A 23,782-nucleotide genomic window follows, 5' to 3' on the forward strand; every position below is an offset into this window, starting at 1 on the left:
TGCATTTTAAGATCCATGGGGCTTTATCATGATAATGGTACTGAGATAATATTTGAAAAGCACTTGACAGACCTTTAAATATAAATTCTAGCTATTAGCAACTGCAGCCTCCCTCCCTCTATATTTTCAGTAACATAAGGAAAAAACTTGCCATTTGCCCTGAAGCTAAACTCTTTTTGGTTTTGTCTCTTCCAATTAGGGTATGAGCTCCTTGAAGGAAGAAACCTTCCTTTTCTATTTGTATCCCCAATATTTAGCACACTCCTTGGCAGAAAATGAGCTCTCAAATTCTTTCTCATTGATTCATTTGTATCAAAATCATATTGATGGATTGATAAGAAGCTGGAGAAAGGACTTTACTAGAATGGTACAAACATCCATACCATGCCCAATATAATTTAACACTTTTATCAGTGTCTCAGATGACATGAAGTAAAGGGATGATACAAAGCTAGGAGGGAAACTGAACATTTGGGATAACAGAACCAGGATACAAAAATTTTATCAATAGAATGGAACAGCTTTCACTAATAAGAATCCAATTACTAAGCTTAAACGTAAAGTTTTATATCAGGGTTCAAAAAATCAATTGAGGAAGAACCAAACAGGATTCAAAAATTGGCTAAAAAGTAATACATAAAAAAGACCCAGGTTTTTAGTGTACTACATGTTCGATATGTTAATAGGATGATGTGACTTGCAAAAAAAGGTATTATTTCTAGTTCTATTTCAGTATGATAAAAGTAATAATGGACTTGTAAAGTGTAGAAGAAAAGCCCTAGAGAAAGATTGTGGAAGGATATTATTTTTATTTGTAAGTATTTGTTTTTTGCTGAAGCAATTGGGGTTAAGTGACATGCCCAGAGCCACACAGCCAGGAAGTGTTAATTGTCTGAAATCATATTTGAACTCAGGTCTTCCTGACCTCAGGGCTGGTGCTTTATTCACTGGTACTTTATCCACTGCACCACCTAGCTGCCCTATTTGTAAGTATTTGAAAAGTTATTTTGTGGAAGATAGATTAGATTTGTTCTACAAACAATGGGCAAATTTATATCAATTGAAAAAATTAAAGAAAAAATTAATTCTAAAAATAGAATTTTGTAGTTGTTCAGTCAGTTTTCAATCAAGTCCGACTCTTTATGACCCCAGTTGGGGTTTTCTTGACAAAGATACTGGGGTGCCTTACCATTTCCTTTTCCAGTGCATTTTCCACATGAGGAAACTGAGGCAAACAGAATTACATGATTTGTCCAGGCTTACACAGCTAGGAAATGTCTGAAGTCAGATTTGAACTCGAGAAGAATCTTCTTAACTCCAGGCCTGGTACTCTATCCACTGTGCCACTTTGTTGCCCCATGAAACAGAATAGGCCATCTTAGTTTTAATTTTTATTTTTGCACCAAAACATTTATTAGGAGCCTCTTTTACTGGAACTCAGAGTGAGTGTATATGTGTTGGGAGAAGAGGGAAAATGGAGGATGGAATAGATTGAGAAGAAAATGAACCCATGGACTCTACATGGAGATTCATTCATTTGTCCAGAAAGGATTTTTTTACTATCCTGTAATATGCAACGTAGAAGAGATTTAAAAAAAAAAAATCAAAAAAACCAAACACCAGAGAAGGTCCTGCTGGTCAGTAATGGCTCATGGGATATTCCCTTAGGGGAGGGGCAAGAACATGCCAAGATACAGCTCAGGAGCTGACTGTCTCAGTCCTAAAAGCCTGAGCTACTCTGAAAAGTCAGTGGCTGCCAGGCATTTACCTGATGTCCTGCTGGGCTGCTGTAATGCTTCTTTTATTGTGAACTGAGGAAAAGATGAGCTAAGGAGATGCTTCAAAGACATGCTGACTAAAAAGACTAAAAAACAAGTTAAAGTGCTGTGATATAGCTTCTGAGAGCTGGGAATTGACAGCCGCTGACAGACTATGCTGGAAGCAGTGTCAACTTTAAATACAAAGAACATTGAGTATTTTGAGTTATTTCATTAGGGAAAAAAATATTCCCCTAACCATCTTCCCTCACTTAGTGTCAGAGTACTGTAATAATGCCTTGTGCTTTATATTTATGCATCAACTTTCTCATCACCAATTTATCTTAAGCCATCACAAGAGAGCTGTTTTAACTCATCTTTCTGCAGGCAAATGGTACCCTTCTTAAAATTCCTTCAAGACTGAATGGATTTTTCAAAAGTATATTTTTCAAAGTTCATTATAGCTTGCCAACATTGTCTTGTCAGGATGTTAGGCTGTGCCCGGTAAAATAGAATAATAATAAAAACAAAAACAAGGTAGAAAATGGGTGAGGAGAATGATGAAAAAAATGTGTACAGTGCTGTATTCTTGTAACCCAGTTGCATGCTAGAGCCTGTAAAAATTTGGGTCCTCCGGGCGTCAGTCATCCCTGTGGCCAAATTGTCCATGCCAATGAATGTTCTTATCTTCCAGCATCCTAGAAAACCCAGGATTTTCCAACATTCGGACCTAAAACTGAATTTGTACATTGAGGACCTGCTCCAGGAAGCATATTCCTTGTGGAGATTTATTACAATTCTGAATTAGTTCTCAAGACTCAGGTGGGATGAAATGGTCCTCAGTTCCCCCCAACTCTAAAAGACTCTGAATTACTCACTGGTTCTCAGACTGAATTTGAATTGCAGTTAGTTGTTTGGAATCTCTGTGAGCTCCTGTTTGCCCAGGGGTCTTCCACACCCTGGAATTGTACCAAAATTTGGGTCATATTTGGTCCAGTAGCAACTTTGGCCCAAATTTAAGGATTTACCTATGTTGTAAAATGTAGGACATGACACTATTGGCTTTTTTTTTTTTCTTTTTCTTTTTTTTTTTTTAGCATTTCCCTAGATGGGAAGTTTAGTTTTAATTTATTTTAAATGTACTGAGAAATGTTTTCACAGGTTTGTTTAGGTTTATAGACAAATTCAGGCAAATTACTTAGAGGCCTGATTGCACATCAAAACCAGATCCTTTGGGTGGCTCAATCAAAGATGTAAGACCACCAGCTGGTTCACAAAAAAACATCCACTTCTTGGTCCAGTTTTGGAACATTGCCAGCTTTCAGCTCATCAAGTATCTCTTCAATATCCTTAAATTTTGAATCTTCATAGTAATTATCATTTATTTGGACACCATTTTTTAATATTTGGTTTTGTTGTTGTTGTTGGTTCTTGAATAGGACTAAAATTCTATACTATGTTAGAGTCGAATTACAGTATGTCTGACTGTGGCTGATCAGACCAATATGAGCTCGAAATGCTCTGCCACGGGTCAGACACAAATAGTTCTTGTTATTCAGAAAAAGCAATACTATTTGTGAGAGATCTCCCACATCATATAATTGATTGTAAAGTTAAAGAGAGACCTGGAGAGTGTGCTTGTATTGCTTTTTCTAAATACTATATGTTCTCCTCTCTGTCCCACAAAGGTGCAAAGTATTCATCCTGACCTCAAGCTTTCCATAACATCGAAAGCACCAATGTTGACAATTTTGTTTTGTTGGTATTGCTATATTGTGAGGAGATGCACTGACTCTGAAGAACTAAGGATGAGCATCCAGCAGAAGTCACTGGACTGGTAACCAATGCTAAAGAAGAGAAGAATTAAAGAAAATGGACTGGTCAGGTAGCAAGAGTGAGGGATTAGCTGTTGAAGGACTACCGGTGGTGAACTTTTGGAAGGACGTTGAGATGAGCTGCAAAGGGTTGGCAAGCCTCTGCTTCCATAATGATAGCCAATTTCAGGATAATGAAGTGGGACTCATGTTATGTAAGCTCATACATAAATAAGAAGAAAATCTTAAAGTAGCCAGTTGAAGATGAAGAGTCCTGAATTTGGATACAGAAAACTTGGGTTCAAATTCTGGCTTGACCGCTTAATAAGTCAGTTTGGGGGCTTTGGTTTTTCTTTTCTATAAAATAACTTAAAAATAAGGATAACACTTTTTTTCATAGCCTGTGTCACGGGATTATTGCAATGATCAAGTGGAAGCTAAATGGCCCATTGGAGCAATCTGAAGTTAGGAAGATGATGATTCAAATCCAGCCTCAGATACTTACTTGCTATGTGATTCTGGGCAAGTCATTTAACCCTGTTTGCCTCAGTTTTCTCATCTGTAAAATGAGCTGGAGAAGAAAATGGCAAATAGTTTTCAATATCTCTGCCAAGACAACCCCTCAATGGGATCATAAGGAGTCGAACACGCCTGAAACAGCTGAACATCCACAAATTTTAACAGAACATGTGTAATCATGAGAATCAGTGTGGTTTAGTCAATAGAGTTCTGGTTTTTTAATCTCTCCCAGCATTTTCCAACTTGTTTCCCAATATTCTCAAAATGAGATGGATGATAATAGCATCTCTCTCATAGGACTGATGTCAGAATCAACCTTAAATTGCTAGCTTAAATTTGAACTCATATTATTATCCTCATCTCCTACATTAGAATGAGCAAACTCTTAGCCAATACACACAATTTCATGCTTATTCCAGCAAATTGATTCTGTCACAAATGATAGATTAGCTTACAGTGTAGGATCCTGGGATTTAGAGTTAGAAAGAGCTTTGGAGACGATCCAATCCAACACCTTCATTTCATAAATGAGAGAACTAAAATTTAGAAATGACAAGTAATTTATTCAACTACATAGGAAACAAAAGATCTGGGATTCAAACCCATGACCAGGGCTTTCCACTACCCCAGGCTGCTTTACCTGTCACAAGATCAAATCAACACTTAGCCACCATTTTCCATTTTTAGTTATTTCACTGCAGAACCATATTGTACATTTAGATTTCAAAGTTTCAAGAAATACATTTTTAAAAAATCGTTCAGTTACTCTCCCCTAAGCTGTTATTCAAATGAACAAGCCATATTTGTAAGGGATAGGACAGTCCAATGATAGCTTTTCCTCTCCCTAGACAGAAAAGAAATCAAGTTGGCCTAATTTTCACTTCAGAGTTTTAAAGTGGCCATCTTATCATATCTTCCTTCCTCCTAAGAGATTCAAATCGGTTCTAAGCACTGACTATTGCTGAGAGAGAGAGGAAATTGGCAAATTTCTTTAATACCATATTCTAGATGAGAGGAAAAGAGGAGTGATCATTCACCTGAAGTCATAATGTAAACCAATCATAGAAAAAGGCAGCGGGTTAAATCATTGATGATAGACTGGCCCTCTGCTATCGACCTAGTTGTTGGTACTCCCATTTACTTGATAATCTTTCAGTGCTTTCATTTCCCTGCCTGTGGAAATAACAGTAAAACACATCCTAAACTGAGAGCAAGAGGCTAAGAAAAACTACTATAAGAAACTATTATGAGTATTCTAAGTTCCTCATAATCTTAGGATGGCCTGTATTCTATGTCTGTTGAGGATACCACTACTCTTTTAGTAACCTTAGTGTAGAGATAAGAGTTACCCTCAATTCTTCAGTCTCCCTCACTATATTTAATCAGATTCAAAGTCCTATCCTTTTCCACATCTCTTTTATCTGCTTCCTTTTCTCTGTTCATACTGCAACCATCCTAGTTCAGGCCTTCTTCACCTCCACCCAAACTATTGCAGTACTTTCCTAATTTATCTCCCTGTATTGTCTGTTCCCATTAGAATCCATTTTCTACTCAGTTGCCTGACCAATATTCCTAAAATGGAGGCCTGGCCATCTTACTTCTATGTTGAAGAAGCTTCAGTAGTTTTCCATTGACTTTAGAATAAAAACCCTTCCCAATGAGATTTCAGCCTTTTTTTCCAGGCTAATTAAACTTTTTTTTTCCCTTCACATACTCTCCATTGGAGCTAAAGTGGCCTCTTAAATACAACACTTTATTTCCCACCTCTATATCTTTGCACAGGCTTTCTTGAATCAAGAAGGGAAAGCTTGAATGATTGAGCAAAGAAATTAGCCATATGTTTGTAGGCTCTAAATAGCTAAGCCTCATATGAATTTCAGAGTTAACTGTTCAAGAGGGGGAGTCATCAGAAACTTCCTAAGGAGAATGCTCTTAAAAGGAAAAAATAAGAAATGTCTCCTTTCTGTGCACATTGGTCATGTTACTTTAAAGAACCTCTCAGTAGGAGACAGTATATCTACTGAGAAAAGAAATATATACTCCAGAAAGACACAGTTATAGAGATAGTCACCTGAAGAAGGAAGCAGCTTCAAAGAGCACAACACTAGAAGAGAAGAAAGTAGAGTGATGAAAAGGTATAGTTTCTAAAAACCCAGTAAATCACTCCGGTGAAGAGAGAAAGAACTTCTACTTCTGTAGTATCAGAAACTGTGAAATGTCTTTAATACACATGGATCCTATCCAGATGACTCGTTATAATTGTATTATCACTACAGTTGTATTTGACGCTGCTCTTTCTATGGATATTTCATATTTTGTAAGAGATAGGATGGTCCAGATTTATGGGAAATGTTTTGTACTTACTATGTTCTTCTTATTCAATTTTAGTAAATGCTTTTGCCAAGATCTAATCATGGGTACTTACTGATGGTTAATGGGAAATACACCAGTTGGGGCTCATGAGTGCTACCTTATTATAGTGATAGGAATACCAACTCACAGATAGAACCTGAGGTAATTGTCCCACTGAGGACTAATCCTCAAGTGTGAGGGGGAAAAAATGGAAAAGTAGGTCATTGAGGCTACTATATTTTATATATATATATTTGTGACTGATATACACTATATCATTCTGGAATATTAGGATCCCTTAGTTACTTGCAGGAATCCACTGGAGAGATTTTTTAATCTGGGACTTTCCCAGAATGCCCTCATTTTGCAGGGTTCCTCTAGAAAAAAAAAGGTATCTTTTTTCCACTATTTTCTACATTTAAACACTCTGTTTTCCTGTATTTACTACTCAGACTAGTTTCTTTGAGATCATTTTTGCTTGGGTTATTGCTTTATGTGCTGCTATCTATTGTATTACTATGCCCATTATGTGTATGGAAATAAATAGGAGCAATGTAGATTTTATATTTCTAGAATACTTTTCCTAACAATTTACCCAGATATTAGAATGAAAAGAACCGCTCAGGAGTCATTTAACAGTTAACAAAAAAAAATTTACTTAACCAGAGCAGCAGGAAAAGGATATTCAACAAGGATGGGCATTGGGGACATCTTGAGTTGATTCAGCTGAGCAAAGCTCCCTTGCCTGAATTGCCCATTGTTTTCCAAATGCCAAGTATCAAAGAGAACACCTGGTATACTGCATGAATTTTTTTTTTTTTTTTTTTTTTGGTGCTTTGGACTCCTGGAAATGGTATCAACCACAAGAGCTTTTAATCTCTTGAGTCACTCAAAGATAGCCTCAATACCTTTAAAAAAAAAAAAAACTAAAAGGAAGGAGGGGTTAGAATATTTTTTCCATCATTCCTAGAAATCCAAAGCAATCAACCCTAAATGTTTCATCCCTTTTTGGTGATTTCACACATCTTTAGGGGCTCGTATAAGTTTGCTTTCCTTTTTTGCTCATCAGAGAGAAGGATGAGTTTGGACCTCCAGCTGCATTTCCTGTGAATTTCAGGGATTCTTGGAGAAATTTTGGGTGACCTATGTTTTTCAGGGTTTGGGATGCTTCATAAAAAAAACAACAAAATGATTGCTTAGCCTATAAGATTTCATTTCACTGATTTTTATAACTCAGATCTTCTTGCAAAGTGGAGTGAGATCTGAGGCACAGAATTAGGACTCTTCACAGTCGTCAGTTTTTTTCCATACTCTTTATCATTGACCTTGAAATGTTTCCACAGGTTTTTTTTTCCATATTGTAAAATATAACATGTAAGGTACTATTTGTGATTTATGCTCTTCAATGATCAAATCACTTTTGTATTAACTTGAGTGTCTAGAGAGATATTAACTGTTTTAGGCCAGATGACTGATTTCATTCTATTTTTATATAGCATCAGTTAGTGCACTACTTCTCCATGGCTCTCTTATGGAAGCAAAGATTAACACTCAAGTGATAAAAGTATTATTTTTACCAAAGGTCCAAACTCACCACCAGGGGGTAATTAATATTCAAGGGAAAATCCTCCTAATCCATATCTAATTCTTCTTTTTGATAAACAGCAAACTATGAATGTAGTTTCAAGGGAAAAGATAATGATTGAAAAATTAAGAAAGTTTACAGAAAGATATTATCAAATTGAAAGGAGGCTTCCAACAATATCCAAGACTCTCGGACAAAAATATAAGTACTTAAAATAATTCAAACTTCTCAAAAAAAATAAACCAGTGGCTAACATTTTGAGAGCTGTTGGGATGTTATATTGATTAAATCACCAAATACTTCAGAAGAATGCTTCAGAGAAACAAACCAAAAAATGTGGAATAAAAAAAGGGAAGGCAATAAAAGGGAAGGGAATAAAATAAAGGCAATATTAAAAGATAACTACATAGTTAAGTATTAATATAAAACAGAAGAACCTTATCTGGAGTGGGTTTTCTTGTGAAGTTTTAATTAATAAAAGAAGTAAGAGTTTTAAAATGTACATTCCCTTTTAATGCTTTCATGTCCTAGCCATTTCTAAAGCACTCAGCCTCTGACTATCACCTCACCCCCGTCCCACAAAAACCACTAGAAGGCCATTCTCGCCTTAGAATCAAGATCTGATTAATAGGCTTTCATCTTATCATAGCCATAACTAAATTTCCATATAAATTCCTTTCCCCTCATCCTAATTTCTAGTTCTTTTTTACATGTTGATTTCCTTATAAGCTCCAGAAGGACAGGAAGTATCTTGCTTTCTTATATTTGTGTTTAGCACAGCATCCACCATGTAGTAAGCACATAATAAATGTTTTATCCATCATGCTTTATTATCTGCTTAATGAAAAGACAAATCTAATAACTTCAATATTAAATGTAAACAGATTAAACTCTCCCAAAAAAATAGAAGAAAAAGGAATAATATATTTGCCTCAGTGATATAGAGAAGGAATATAATCATTCAAAAGATGGAATAAATTATTAGACACAAAACCAATAGGTTTGATTATATATAGATGAATGATGCTTTTAGAGTTCATGGTTTTAACCCCAAGAGAAAAAGGAATTAGCAATATGTCAATGACAGTTTTTCCCGAATCTAGTCTATTTGAAAAAAAAACTTGAAATTTTAAAATATCCTTTTAAAATATCATGGAATTCATTTTGACATCTATATTGTTATAAGCAGCTAATTTAAATGTTTTGGTCTCCTTAGAGCTTTACTAATTGTGAAGGTTTACAACTAGTGGGTGGCACCATCATTTTAATATTAATAGTAGCTACTTACTCACTTAACTCCAAAGGTATAGAATGAGACAGTTCAAAATTTTAAAGTTATCCTATAAAAATAAATAAAATTATTGTATAACCTGCTTGAATTCCAGTTAATAAGTTTTCTAAAAGCATTTCTTACTAGCCGAACAAAAATATTCATTGGGCTCTTCAATTCTGTCAGAACATGTTAAGTATAACTACATCAAAAATAAGATAACAAGCTATTTAATAGGTCAATAGTTATTTTCTGCATTTTCAGTCTTCTAGCAATGTTACCAATACTACTATTGTCAGTTTATATACTTTTTTTCAAAAAAGTCAAAATTATTTAACCAAAGCTCTTTACTATGCATTTACATTTCCAGAAAAAAATTAAAATTTCATATAATTTGTGACCTAAACTAATACTGGAGAATTCTCTTTTAGTTTCCATATAAATACAAACCATTTCATTTTTAAGAGCATGTTAGTCCCACATATCATTGAAGAATGATGTTGAACTCAGTGATTTATGACAGAACTTTTCAGAGTGAAGGTATAGCTAATACTATATTAGAAACTAAGCACAGTCCTACAATAGAAATAAAAGCCCATTACAAGTGTCAGTTCATATATTGTTCATCCCTGTTTTATGAGAATGTTGTACCTTGGAAAGTTGAGTCAGCTATAGTTCTGTTGCAAAAGAGTAATCAAACGAATAAGTTGTCTTTATGTGTCTTAAGACATGTCAGTATAGTTTTACTTTGTCTTCAATCTTAAACAAATGTGTTTAGGTTACAGATATTGAGATATGACCAAAGACAAAGAATCCAAGTTAACTTTTCATCCTTCAGAGAGCTCAAAACAGCAATTTATACTTGGTTCTGAGTTATATATTATATCAATATACTTTGATTTAAGGAGATGGCTTATAATTCCCTCCATATATCTCTCCTTTTCTGTGTAGGTTTTGGATACCATCTAAAAAAAAACTTCCCTGAAACTTTAAATGTTAGTATTTTGCAATTGCCCGAACTAATGTTTATGCATATGCATATGTTTGTATTATGTGTACTTTATCCCTTATAAAAATGTTTTGGTTTATGTGTCTCTATCAATATGTCCATCTTAGAAAATAAAGTCCACCAAAAAAAAAAAGATTTTGTTTTTTTCTGAATCCAAGTTTAATTTCACTTAAGAATTTGATGGTATTGGTAATGATGATAGTGTAGAAAAGGAAGTAGTGGGAGAAGAAAGAGGATGAAGAGCTGGAGAAGGAAATTTCTAACTTTTACTAGCTCTGAAGAGATTTCTAGCTCTTATTAAACAGTAAATGTTTATTGACCAACTATATGTTCACAATACAGCACTTTTTTCAAATGTTTCAAACACTGTATGTATACTTATGTCATCATTGTGCATGTGAGTCATTTATACCAATGGACAATGGACCATGATTCTTAGGGCCAAGAAAGGCCCTCACTCACTGGGAGAAATTCTTTAAGGTGCATCTCTTAGTAGGCTGTGAGTCCTGCAGTAGGACCAACCTTTACTCTGATAAGGAAGAAGCTAATTCAGGTGAACTCAAGAGATTCTGATTCCATTTGGACCTTGGAATTACAGGTTTATCACTTATATCACCCAAATGAGCTGTGGTAAATGCAGATCAATCATATCTTTTAATCTATCCAAATCAGCCCCACCTCATTATTTTAGTCATTATCACTGTTACTAACAAGTATTTATTGACTATTTATAGACATGGTCGGAGTCCTAGCCCAGTCATTCTCCAGTTTATTTTTTATTTTTTTTTTTAAACATAGAACAAGTTTTATTGAACTTGAGCAAAAGCAAAAACAAAACAAAACAAAAAACAACAACAAAAATATATGTATATAGTATGGTCTTGAGCCCCATCATTCCCTAGTTTTGTAGAGAAAATTAGAAGCCTGAGAGTTGGATTTTACTTTTAGAATAGCCTTTGCTTTCAGGTGAATGAAGCTGATAATTCATGGCCCTTTGAAGCATCTACTGGTTTTGATAGTCTGTCCACTTTGCAGCTTCTTACCAGATTAATGATCTACTGATGTCTATCCCTGAGGATATTTATGTATTTGGAAGGAGTACCAGGATGAAGATCTTTATGTTCTCTTTGAGATCCAAAGGTCAGCTGTCTTTACTGATTTTTTTTTCTCACCATATTTCTCTATTACTGATCCTGAGGCTTTCTTGGCATATGTTCTAATCCATCACATGAAGAAAGGACTCCTGATCTTCTCTTTGTAGTCCCAGCCACACAAGATCCTACTAAAAACTTCCTATTTATACACACACACACGTATATTTGTGTGTGTGTATATATATATATATATATATGTATATATATATATATATATATATATATATATATAATAAGTTTTAAACTGCTCTAAAACTTTGGGGACTGTGTGCGTGTGAGAGAGAGAGAGAGAGAGAGACAATATGTCTACTATCTATATGCATACATCCACTATGTGTGAAGCATTGGAGAAATTGAGTCAATGTGCCAGGCACTGTGCTAAGCACTGAGGATACAAAGAAAACTTATTTCCTTCTCTCAGAGAGTTTATAACCTACTTGGGGAAATACTATAAAAAGATAATCAAACAACGTATACAATTAGTGCCAAATAAATAGCACAAATTATAATGGTAATATGTTGTTTAAAATAAAAAAGGTGGCTAAGATTTAGAAAAAGATGAAATGGGGGAGAGGAAAAAGTAAAGGGAAAACAGCATTTATTAAGTGCCTACAATCTTTTAAGTATTTTACTAGCTGAATGAACCTGGGCAAATTTCTTAACTCTACTTACCTCAGTTTCCTCATCTGTAAAATGATCTGGAGAAGGAAAGTAGTCCTGTATCTCTGCTGAGAAAAACCCATATGGGGTCAGGAAGAATCGGACATGACAAAAATGACTAATAAGCAACAATAGCCACAACTATGTGCTGAGCACTTTACAAAAATTACCTTACTTGAATCTTACTACAACTCTGTGAGGTAAGTGCTTTTTATGATCCCCATTTTACAGTTAAGGAAATGGAGGCAGACAGGAGTTAAAGTAACTTGCCCAGAGATGCACAGCTGGAAAGGATCTGATGCTGAACTTGAACTCAGGTTATCTAGATTTTAGGAAAATAGATGGGAGGCAGGAAAGTATGAATAAGTTTTCAGTTCTTCAGTGATCAAAGATTTAGATCTAAAATAGATTTTAGAGGATGTCTAACCTCACCTTGTTTTACAGAAGAAGAAACAGAGTTCATAGTTTCAATGACTGAGGTTATCCAGGTACTAAAAAGCTTTAAACTATCAGGCCTTTTGATGCAAATTCGATGCTCTTCTCCCCGGATCATATGGTTTTGTCATTGCTTCAGTGTGGGCACTCTGTCCACTGATGCGGATTGTGACTCCTTTGAGACTTAGTAGAGAGTCTTCCAAAGTGGCTGAGGTCAAACATGTCTTCTCCCTACAGCCCACCTGATAGTAGGTAGACCTCTGTGGCCTTCCTTGGGTAGAATCTGAGAGAGCTTCCTTATAGTCAAACAGTAGCCTTTCTGTACTCCCAGGACCTGACCGAGCTGGAATAAAGAACTAGGTACCTTTGCTCAATCAACTCTAGACCTTGATAAGGCCTTGAAGTAGGTCTTTAATGGAAAAAGATAAGATAAACCAGTTGATTAGGACGTAGGGACACAGTAAGGAAGGAGGGGAAGATGAAGATATTATTGGAAAGCTATGAATGCCTTCAATTCAAAGTTGATTTTTAAATAAGAATGATTATATATTTAAATAAAATGATGATTACATTCAGCAGAGGTCAGGTCCTTTTTAGAGTACTGTATACAGTTATTTGAGAAAACATCAAAAATTACATAGTTCCCAGGATTCAGAACAATTTATAGACAACAAACAAGTATGGCGCAGATTAATCATGTTAGGGTGAAGCTCAATTTGGGTGAAAAGGCTCCTGAGGGATATACAATTTATGGAAATTTGGAAACCATGGAGGAAAAAAAGACTTTTAGGAGGGAGGAAAAGTATAGACAAAAAAATATATAGACAAAAATTCTCAGAAAAATTGAGATATATACAGTACTAATTTTTAAGGATCCAAGACAGATCTAATATTACCTTGTGATTTTATAACATCGTAATGTATTATGTGTAATTTAACTTGCTCATAAATATCATTCCTGGTACATTAAACCTCAAAATATAGCTAATTGCAACAATAATCACATATTTTCTCATTTAATTTTACTTTTAGATGCTTTCACTTTTGGTTACAAATGAAACTGCAAATTAAAGAATCTAACATCTCTCCCCATTTTTGCCAGTGTGTTGGTAATAGGCAGAAACGTGTGAATGGAAGAAAATTATTATATGTGAGGATTCAGTGTCCTCCATAGTATCAAGCACCTGGGGAAAACATTCATTTCCACAAAAGACTCAGTAGGTGCAGGGAGAAGGAAAACTGTAAAATCACTTCACTGAATATAACTTTTACCACATGGAACTTCTGTGGGAGATGCCCGTCTCAGGATTTGGAAATCAGATTTGGGGCAATTATAAATTGCACTGTGGGAATGCTTCCTGTGCTACATAGATAATGGTCATACCATTTTCTACAGGGGGAAGAAAATTAAAATGCAATCCAGTGTTTAGGCTATAAACACTAAACTACAACAGGTCTAATCAGAAACAGAATTGGGAATTTTTTTCCTTGGGGTAAAAACAGTTGCAGACTTAGATGACCAGAGGTAATGACAAAGAATACAATCCAACTTTGAGTGTTGCTACATTATCAAGGGAGGTAGTCTGGCTTTCATCCCATCCCTTTGGGCTCTAGCATGGGTAGGGGTGAGGTTAGAAGGGCATGAGGGCAATAGCATGCCATACATGATAATGAGGGTTGGTGGAAGATGCAAGGTGAATTAAAGGGAGGGCATTTTTTGATCAGTCATTTTCAGTCACGTCCTACTTTTCATAACCCCATTTGGGCTTTTCTTGGCAAAAATACTGGAATGGTTTGTCATTTCCTTCTCCAGCTCATTTTACACATGAGGAAACTGAGGCAGACAGGGTTAAGTGACTTACCCAGAGTCACACAGCTGGTAAATATCTGAGATCAGATCTGAACTCAGAAGATGCCCTCTGCAACATGCACCACTTAACTACTGAGACTGCTTAAGGTTCATAAAAGGAGTCAATGGCAGAACCAGAATCCAAGCCCCAATCCACTTAGCTCCAATCTAGTATTTTTTCCACCACAAAAAATACACCAAATAGAGGAAGCTGTTCTAAAGCAGGACATGATTGATCAGTTGTCAAGTGAATGATCCAGGCAATATGTTCTGTAGGAAATGAAAGGAGGGAGGGATGACAGTGGGCTAACCTGGTCTGGAAAGTTTTCATAGAGGAGGAAAAATCCCAACTGGGGTCTTGAAGAATGAGTGGCAGTGTGTCCTAAAGGCAAACATTCATCTTACTCTTGCATGCATCACAGAGAGGTTTAGAAATTATTTGGGGGGAGTAAAGGCTGGCTAGTAATATATGAACACCTTATCTTTAACACTTCATCCATCATTTTAAAAAGTCTGAGACTACTGCTCTAAAACAGCTTTAGAGCCAATAAAAGAGCATTTTTAGAGCCTATGTGCAATAGGCTTCCTGGCTTTGAATTAAGCGGCTGAAGTTCAACCTGAATAAGGTAGACTGATGCTCATTAGTATAGTTGCCAGCTCTCTAGGCACTAATTCTATGAGGCTCAATTAGCATTTGTTCCACACTCAAGTTCAGTGGTTTAAAAAAAAATGGGTAGAGGCAAGTGGACGAATGCAGTCACTGGAGGGTAATTCGCTGAAGCACATGAAGCCTTTACTCTCTGCATTGTAAAGATTTAATGCTAAAAAGCTGCAATGTGGTCTCTTGTTCCTGAAATTCATTACTGCAATAAAAGACACCCCAGCATTTTCATAAGCTATTAAAACAAACATTTAAAAGTAAAGCGCGTTTGATATCTAGAACCCATACAACATTATATCTTTTCATGTGTTTGCTAACCAAGAAAATCTGGTCATTTGCAATTGGTCTCCCTGTCACTGACTCAAATTAGCACACTCTCTGGTTTCCTAAAACAATAAATTATTATTTCTCCAGTCTTATAATTTCTAAATTATGTAGGCTTATATAACAACATGAAATACATATTCTCCTTCTTCTAGTTGTGCTGTCATTTTATCAAATGTTGATTTAGTATTAGATGAAAAATACAGGGTTAGTGCCATATTCATGTTTAGTGAAGGTCAAGTGCAGTGGGATTCATCCTACTTAACCCCAACCTATCTTTGGGGTTAAGGGTTAATTTGGAGGTCCTGCAAGAAACTAACAATGAGAGACAAAAAAAAAAAAAAGCAGATTAAGAGCATGTAAGAAAAGATGAAGTTCTAAAGATAGATCAGATGAAGAGTAGGTAATATGGGGGAACAGAAGAGCAATTTTGGGGGGGGGTAAACTTTAGAGTCACAGTTTGGAGTTGAATTATTTCACTCTTTGAGGAAATGGGAATAAGATCCTTAACTTTTATATTTCCATTGGTAACAAAGAGGAGACTTAGGTCATCAACGATTATAGAGAAATGTGAAAGAACACGCTGAAAGTCAGAACATTCTTCAATAAAGGCTTTTAAATATAACGAGTCTGACAATTTTGAATTATAGGACAAAGGTCACCAGCTCCACTCTCAACCCCTTCTATACTACCAAAGAATAAATTCTATCTCTGTGGTACTGTCAAGGATCCCAATCAAAATATCTGAGAAGAAAATGGAATAGTGAAAATGTCAGGCTTGAGGGGTTCTTGCTGTACTGGAGAGATGCAATTGTTTGTCTAACTCACAAAAGGGCTAAGAGACTCCTGGGATAATGAGGTAACTTACCAAAAACACTACAAGGCACTACAAAAACTTCAGAATAGCAAGGATTCAGTGGAAAAACCACTGGAGTAATAGAGTAAGACTTGTGCTTTAGGAAAATCATTTTAGTAGCTGGGAGAATAGACTGAAGAATGGAGACGAACCTGGGGGCAATTAAGAGGCCACTGCAATAGTCAGTGTGTGATAATGAAGGACTCTCTTAAGAAGATAGCTGTATTATCACCTCAAACTTATCGGATGGGCCAATAAGACAGAGAAGGAAAATGATAAATGCTGGAGGAGACACTAATGCACTTTTGGGAGAGTTGTGAACTGATCCAACTCTCCTGGGAAACTTTGGACCTATGCTAAAAAGGCTATGAAACCATCACTACCCTTTGACTCATCAATATCAGTAGTAGATCTGTATTCCAAAGAGATCAAAGAAAAAGAGAAAGATTCTAGATATTCAAAAATGTTTATAACAATTTTGTGGTGGCAAAAAAAAAAATGAAAATTGAGGGGATGCCCATCATTTGAACTAAACAAGTTGTGGCATATGATTGTGTTGGGATACTATTGTGCTATAATAAATGACAAGGAATATGATTTAAAAAAAAAAAAACCTGGGAAGATTTAGATGAACTGATGGAAAATAAAATGAGCAGAACCAAGAGAATACTCTACACACTAACAGCAATATCATAACAGTGATCAACTTAACTATTAGATTTAATTATTCTGATCAAGACAATGATCCAAGACAATTCCAAAGAACCTATGATAAAAAATTCTGTCCACCTCCAGAGAGAAAAGTGATGAATTCTGAGTGCAGACCGATACTCATTTTTTTCTTGCTTTTTTTTGACATGGCTAATTTGGAAATATGTTTTGCGTGACTTTATATGTGTAATAGATACATTACTTAATAGGAGAGGAAGAAACTGGAAAAAGAGATTTGGAACTCAAAATTTTTAAATGAACTTAAAAAAAATACTAGATACTGAGCTAGAGCCATATTGGGAAGGTAAAAATGTTAAGGTTTGACATGTGAATAAAGGTCAGTAGTTGAAGACAATGCTTGGGTTAGAAACTGGGAGATTGTGGGAATGGTGGTCCTCAAGAGAAATTTCAAAAGCCAGAAAAAAAATGATGGGGGATGAAAGTGGGGGGGGGGGGCGGGTTATAATACATCGGACATTCTGAGTTTGAAATCTTTCTAGGATATCCAGCTCCAAAAGTGCAATAAGTTAGGTGAGACTTTGATGAGAAAATCTTTCTTTAAAATCAGGGTTACCCAGAGTCCAGAAGTTGCTGAATCCAGGCATCCAAGTAGGTTCAAGGTTCCAGAAAGTCCAGGAGACTCTTTGCCTTGGGTTTGGAGATAATGAAGGATGTTTAGGAAGTACTGAAAAGCAAAAGCCCTGGGGCCAAACCTAATTCCCTAGTACTGGTTCTGGGAAGGAATTTGTTTCTTCCAGGAAACCAATAAATATCATCAAAGACTTAAGGCCTCAGAGAGTGAAAACTTTAAATGTGGATTTGAGTTTTTCATCTCTTTGTGCCCTGGACCCCTTTGGCAGTGCAGTAAACCCCAGACAACTCTTTTCTGAATAATGTTTTTATTTCTAAAAATACATAACTGAAGAAAATGTTAAATTTCAGTTAAAGTTTAGTGACAATAAAGAGGAATTTTTTCCCATTCAAGTTCACTGACCCCCTGAAATCCTTCTACAGGCTTATTATGGACCCCAGATTGAGAATCTCTCAATTAGATGAAATATATCAGAATAAACATTAAGAATATTTCTGTTTTTTTATCCAATCATGAATTTAAATGTCAGATGCTTATTTTTTCTTTTCTTTTTCTTTTTTTAATCAGAATTATGATTTCATCAATAGCGAGCCCAGACAAGGAAATAACTCTGCAAAAGGCAGATCAGCACATTCTCTGCCATTTACAGGTGTGGAGATATTTATGGTAAATGTTATTTTTGATTTTACTAAAACTGAGTTTAGCTAAATTTAAGGGCTGAATACCTGCTGACTCCCAGGCTGAGGAGCAGCTTTGCTCTGTGAGGGAACTATCATTCTATGAGTATGTCAAGTTGCCATTCTGCTGATGCTTTAAACTGAAGATTAACTGGTGCCTCCCAGATGTTGATTTTCTATAGGATTTTTCACCAAGGGGACCTTGGGTCTTAGAGATCTGGAGGGAAACACAGTCTTCTGTGTGTGTTCAACCTGGTCCTCTGCCTTTATCAGTCCATCTTACTTATTAAAGTCCTTTAATCTTCATAATTTTTTAAAGCAAAAAATTTTCATCTTTTTTCTTTTCAGCAGTCCTTCCAGACTATGAACTATGTATGGTCTGCTAGGAAAAGAAGGTGGAAAGTCAAAAAAACCAACCTGGATAATTTAATCCAATAATGTTTTTGCCTCAAATATCCAGATGAGTAGGCCAATTTGTGTATAATAAAGTATGACTTTCTTGTCTGTCTCGAAGAGTGCTTCTCAAAATGTAGTTCAGAGATGTTTATAATATAACTGTCAATTTTATTTCTGGCATAAATTAATAATTTGTTCATGATATTTAATAAAAACCAGACATTGCCTCACTGGTGTCTCATCAAAGATAGTGCTGTTCATCCATTAATTCAAGTGGCGGTTTTATTCATGGTAGAAACTGGGACAAATAATCTGAAAGATTTTTTACTCCATAGTACTCAGACTAGAAAAGTTGAAAACTGCTCTCTAGATGGCACATGTAACATGCCCATTTAGGAACAGAAAACCTTTCTACAATATCATCTCTACCTCATATATACTGTATAGAAAAGCTTAAATCTCTGAGATCCAGAAGAAATTTGTTTGTTCATTTATTTACTCAATAGCTCTTTATTAAATCCAACCATGTGCTAAGTGCATGATGGGAATAGAAAAGTACTATTGCTGCCTTGTTGAGTCATGAGTTGACCCTCCATGCATGGACTTTCACCATAAGTGTTCCTCTCCATAAGTGCTCCGTATATGGATCCACTCTTTTCACTGATGGAGTGTGTATATTTGTGGAAGAGTGTCCCAGATTTATGGAGGAAGAAAATGTTTTATTATTTTTTTTAATAAAGAATGCCTTTGTTTTGAACTAATTTTATCCTAACCTTTATTAAAGGTAAATACGTCGATGGGGATTCCTAATTTTGGAGAGGAAGCAGATCTACAAAGAAGGTCAAACATGGGACACCTTTATCAGAAGAACCCACTCTGTGAGTTGGGGGGAAAAGAGACTACCCATAAGTATCACAAATATGTCCTTGGGTACTATCTATACCAAAATTCTAGTACAGACTTTGATAAATGCATAAAGGAGTCGTAAAGGTGGGCAAAGAAGGATCACTTATGATTAGTGGAATAGTTTTACGCCAGAGGTGACATTTGAGCTGGCCCTTGAAAGACAGAAAGGATTTCAAAAAGCAAAAATGGGACAAAAGAAGATCAATACAAGGCTTTTTGAAAATGTAAGTCAGGTAAGAGAGAGTTTGTTTGGGAATAATCTACAGAAAGTAACAGTTGAAGCTAAAGAATAAATGAAATTATCAATGGAGGGGAAAAAAGAGGAGGGAAACAAAGGAAAAGGGGAAAGAGGAAAAGAGTGAAAAAGAAGAGAAGGATAAAGGAAACAAGAAGAAGGCTTAATAGAACTTAGCTTCTAGTCAACTACTTCCTTTCAGGTGACAATAAAAAGTCCTGTCATAATTGGGTAACAATACTAGCTTTTACCAAAGCAAAGGATTCTGGTTCTTTTCAAACTGTTGTAAATAGAACTGCTAGGGGCAGGTAATACTACTTTGTAATGGCTCTGGGAAGGAAATGAGCTTTTTAAATGCCTAAGCCCCCCAAATTTTACCCAAGCTGCCTCTATCTCATGGCTACTGAGCATCATTCCCATTCTGCAAACAGAAACCTACTCAGAGCCATTTCTTGGCTTTCATGTGGGAATTACAGGTATGTGAACACATAGAAGAGCCTTGTGGCAACCCATTTTAATAAAATCTGCAAGGTATGAAATAAGGGAGGCATATGAGTTTCTAAACAAAACAAACAGGCAATGATTCAGCTATTTAAGATGTGAATGTAAGGACATTTTTTGCCACATGGAAGAAATTGGGCAACAATTTTAGTAAGAGTTAGAAATAACACCCATGGTACTGGTCGGGTATCTTGAACTAAGAATGCAACAGTTCTCAAATTGTTTGGTCTTAGGGGCCCTTTATACTTTCAGAAATTATTGAGGATCTCTCTCCCCAAGAGCTCCTCTTAAATAACCTATCTAGTGATAGAATATCTAATGATATTCATTTGTTAGAAATTAAAATGTCTTAGTATTAGAAAAACTGTTTTGTCCTTGTAGGCAGGTCCCCTGAAAGACTCCCAAGGTCCTTTAGGAGTCCCCAAAAATTACATTCTGAGAATTGTTGGTCCAATGAATAAAGAATTGGACTAGAAGTGAGGAAAATATAGTTTCAGATTTTCTTTTTGGATAGGAACTACATGACTCTGGGCAAGTCATTTAATTTCACTAAAGTTTTAGTTGTCTCATCAACAAAATGGGTACAGCGATACCTATAGAACAATACCCATGGTAGGTAGACCTCACAAGGTAGTGATGGAAGTCAAATGGAAATAATACATGTAAAGTGTTAAATAAATGTTGGTCCTTGTTCCTGATGATATCTGGTAAAAGGTGTAGCCACCATCTGACATATTTATGTCTAGAAGAACGACTGATGGTTGTGTAGATATTTAATAATAAGGACAGATGAATTTTATGGACATTTTTTTAAAAAGATTGTTTTAATTTTTGACTTTTCCATTTCCTCACAATTTTTTTGAGGGAGAAGGCAATCAGGATTAAGTGACTTGCTCAGGGTCAGGGTTAGTAAGTCCAGAGGAACCCAGGACTAGCATTCTATCTATTGCAGTCACCAGGTATTCCTCACAATGTATATTAATAGTCCTGAATGTCACTCCTCTTTTCTCCTTCCTTCCTCTTTCTTCCTGGCATTTATTGAAACTGCATAACTTACTTAAGATTTACTTCTCAAATCTCTGTACTGACTAATGGCAAGCTTCTGGGATGATTTTTTAAAATAATTATTGTTTTTTGAAAAATTCATATAATATAGCCATGTGACAGATCACCCTAGTCATCTATTTTGATTCACAATGACTAGATACAAATATAAGACAGAGAAGACATCATCTATATTACTAATCAGGGAAGAAAAAGACTTCTCTAATCAATGTCTTGCAAAACCATTAACCAAAGTCCTAAATTGTAGCACATATAATTGAAAAATGAAAATGATCCATCTACCCATGACAGGGTGATCGCCATTCCATAAAAATTCTTTTAATGCGTGTGTGGGAGGAAAGGACCAACTGTACTCTCGTATAATTGGCTCCATAACGGTCTCTCCAAATAGAAGGAAAGAACAATGTGACCAGGGGTAGGGGCTGGATTAACCTATATCATTGATTTAAAATTTTAAAAAAAGTCAGGATACTCTCCACCCCACTCCCAATTTTAATACCTATTTCATTTCTTAGGGTGACTTTCTTATAGCTCTTAGAACTGACATGTTTATAGTTTCTCTATTCTTTTTCTTTTTTATTTCTTTTTACATATGTGAATAACCCCCCCAATATTCAAAATATATTAGAAATATTTAAGATACTTATACCTCAAATTGCTCTCAACTGGGAAATCATAATAACCTAATCCATGGAAATCCATGAAAAGAGCAACCTTTCTTCCTGCACAGAAAATACTTTTCAATTTCCTTAAGTTAAAATAGTTGTTCCCCAGGTTCAAAGTCAGGAAAAAACAGTCTAGTAGAACCAGATGTGAGCACAGCTGGATGCCCGGCACAGAGGGTTAATCAGGAGATGTCTGGGAAAGAACAAACCATTGACACGACAAGAAAAGATGGAAGTCGTGTATGTCACCGTCACATCTCACTTGAAGATCCAGCAGACAAATGGCTGTAGATCTAGTGGGAATTACTATCTACCACTTTGATGTCTAAACCATGGTAGAGGTCTATATAACTTGTGTTCCAGTACAGATGTCCTTCTTGTTGACGGTTGCCATTGACGCCAGGCAGAGCCACCGATGACCCCATCATTAGCTTCAATTCCATGGTTTACATGCTCTGACATGATTTTACCCATGCAAATATGAGGACACTGCTAAGGCTAAAAAGGGAAAAGCTGATGACCAATGGAAAATCCATTATCCTCTTCTAGGAGCGTGATCCACCCATTCTGAATGGAAAAATTCTTTGCTACAGATAACAAGTATCTTTTATACTGTGGAAAAGGTCGGATTTGCTTGAAGGATGGGGCAAAAGAAGTCATTTTCTCTGCCCCTTCTGGCGATGCCCTGGTGTCTGTATGGGAGTAAATCTTGAGAAATAGAACACTCTTAGGAGAATCAGTATTGCCTCCTGGACTCCTAACTACTGTCTGTGCCCTTGGTCCGGGTCATCCGTGGTAACTTTACTTAATGGAAAGGTTCCCGATGTATCTGCTGTGGATCTGACCTGCCACACAAACCTGCTAAATATAGTGACATCCAGAAAGTGGCGAAGCAAGAATCAGAGGGATCCTGGAAGACCCCCTTGGGCTACAGAGAAGACAAGCCGTAGCCTGGGACTTTAACAACATCACCTACATTTTTATCTCGCACTGGAACTGCCCTCAAGGATCTAATTTCCTGATATATGCATGAATATAGTTATGGCAACTATGTGGTAGATCTCATAGTCTATGTGACCTTTAAAAACTAACATGGAAAAAAAAAAAACTAACATCGAAAGCCAAAGACCTCCATCCCCAGACCAAAAGAGGAACTCCACCACTGGGGAGCCCACATTTCTAGTCTAGTTCCCTATACTGGAGAATCTCCTGCCCCATTCACAGTCCCAGCCCAAAGTACCCCTGAAGAGAGAGAAGCATCAAGTCTTAAACTATGTACCGTTAATAAAGTCATCATATGCCACAGGAAAATAAAAAATAAATAAAATCAAATAAAGAACATTATGCTGATGTAGTTCAAGATTGCATGGTTAATTCATTACATGGTATTAACTATTACACTTTGTTCTATCAAATTACTCCACTATACCTTCAAGTACAGAGAGAGAGAATCTTTGTGCATATTCTGAAGAGGACTTATCTTGGGTGATTATAACCAAGAAATAAGATGAAGGCTATAAGTTGTTTGTATTTTTGGCAATCTGATATTAAAGGAAATGACTCAGAAATGCAATCTCATTATACTTCATAGTCTTAAGGTGCTAGAAGTTTGAACAACTTTCTTTTGTTTTAAAAGAATTTAACAGGCTGCTACAGTCAGATTCAACGGAAGTCTAGAGATTGAATTAGTTCCTGCGCTGATCCAATGTAAGAAAAGCCTAGGGTAATATTACAAAAAAGGAAAATGTTGAATGTTGGCAGGGACATGGGGAAACTGGTACATTAATGC

General features: G+C 36.0%; 1 protein-coding gene across 1 annotated transcript in view; it reads left to right on the top strand.

The window, feature by feature from the left end:
- Window positions 1–23,782, top strand: part of PI4K2B (phosphatidylinositol 4-kinase type 2 beta) — a 100,936-nt gene that overhangs the window by 9,803 nt on the left and 67,351 nt on the right. Inside the window, exons 3-4 of the mRNA XM_031943058.1 lie at window positions 18,116–18,214; window positions 19,406–19,499. Coding sequence (XP_031798918.1) covers window positions 18,116–18,214; window positions 19,406–19,499 — 193 coding nt within the window. The remainder of the gene's footprint in view (window positions 1–18,115; window positions 18,215–19,405; window positions 19,500–23,782) is intronic.

The sequence above is a fragment of the Sarcophilus harrisii genome, chromosome 6, assembly GCF_902635505.1.
Source record: "Sarcophilus harrisii chromosome 6, mSarHar1.11, whole genome shotgun sequence".
In the NCBI taxonomy this organism is placed as follows: domain Eukaryota; kingdom Metazoa; phylum Chordata; class Mammalia; order Dasyuromorphia; family Dasyuridae; genus Sarcophilus; species Sarcophilus harrisii.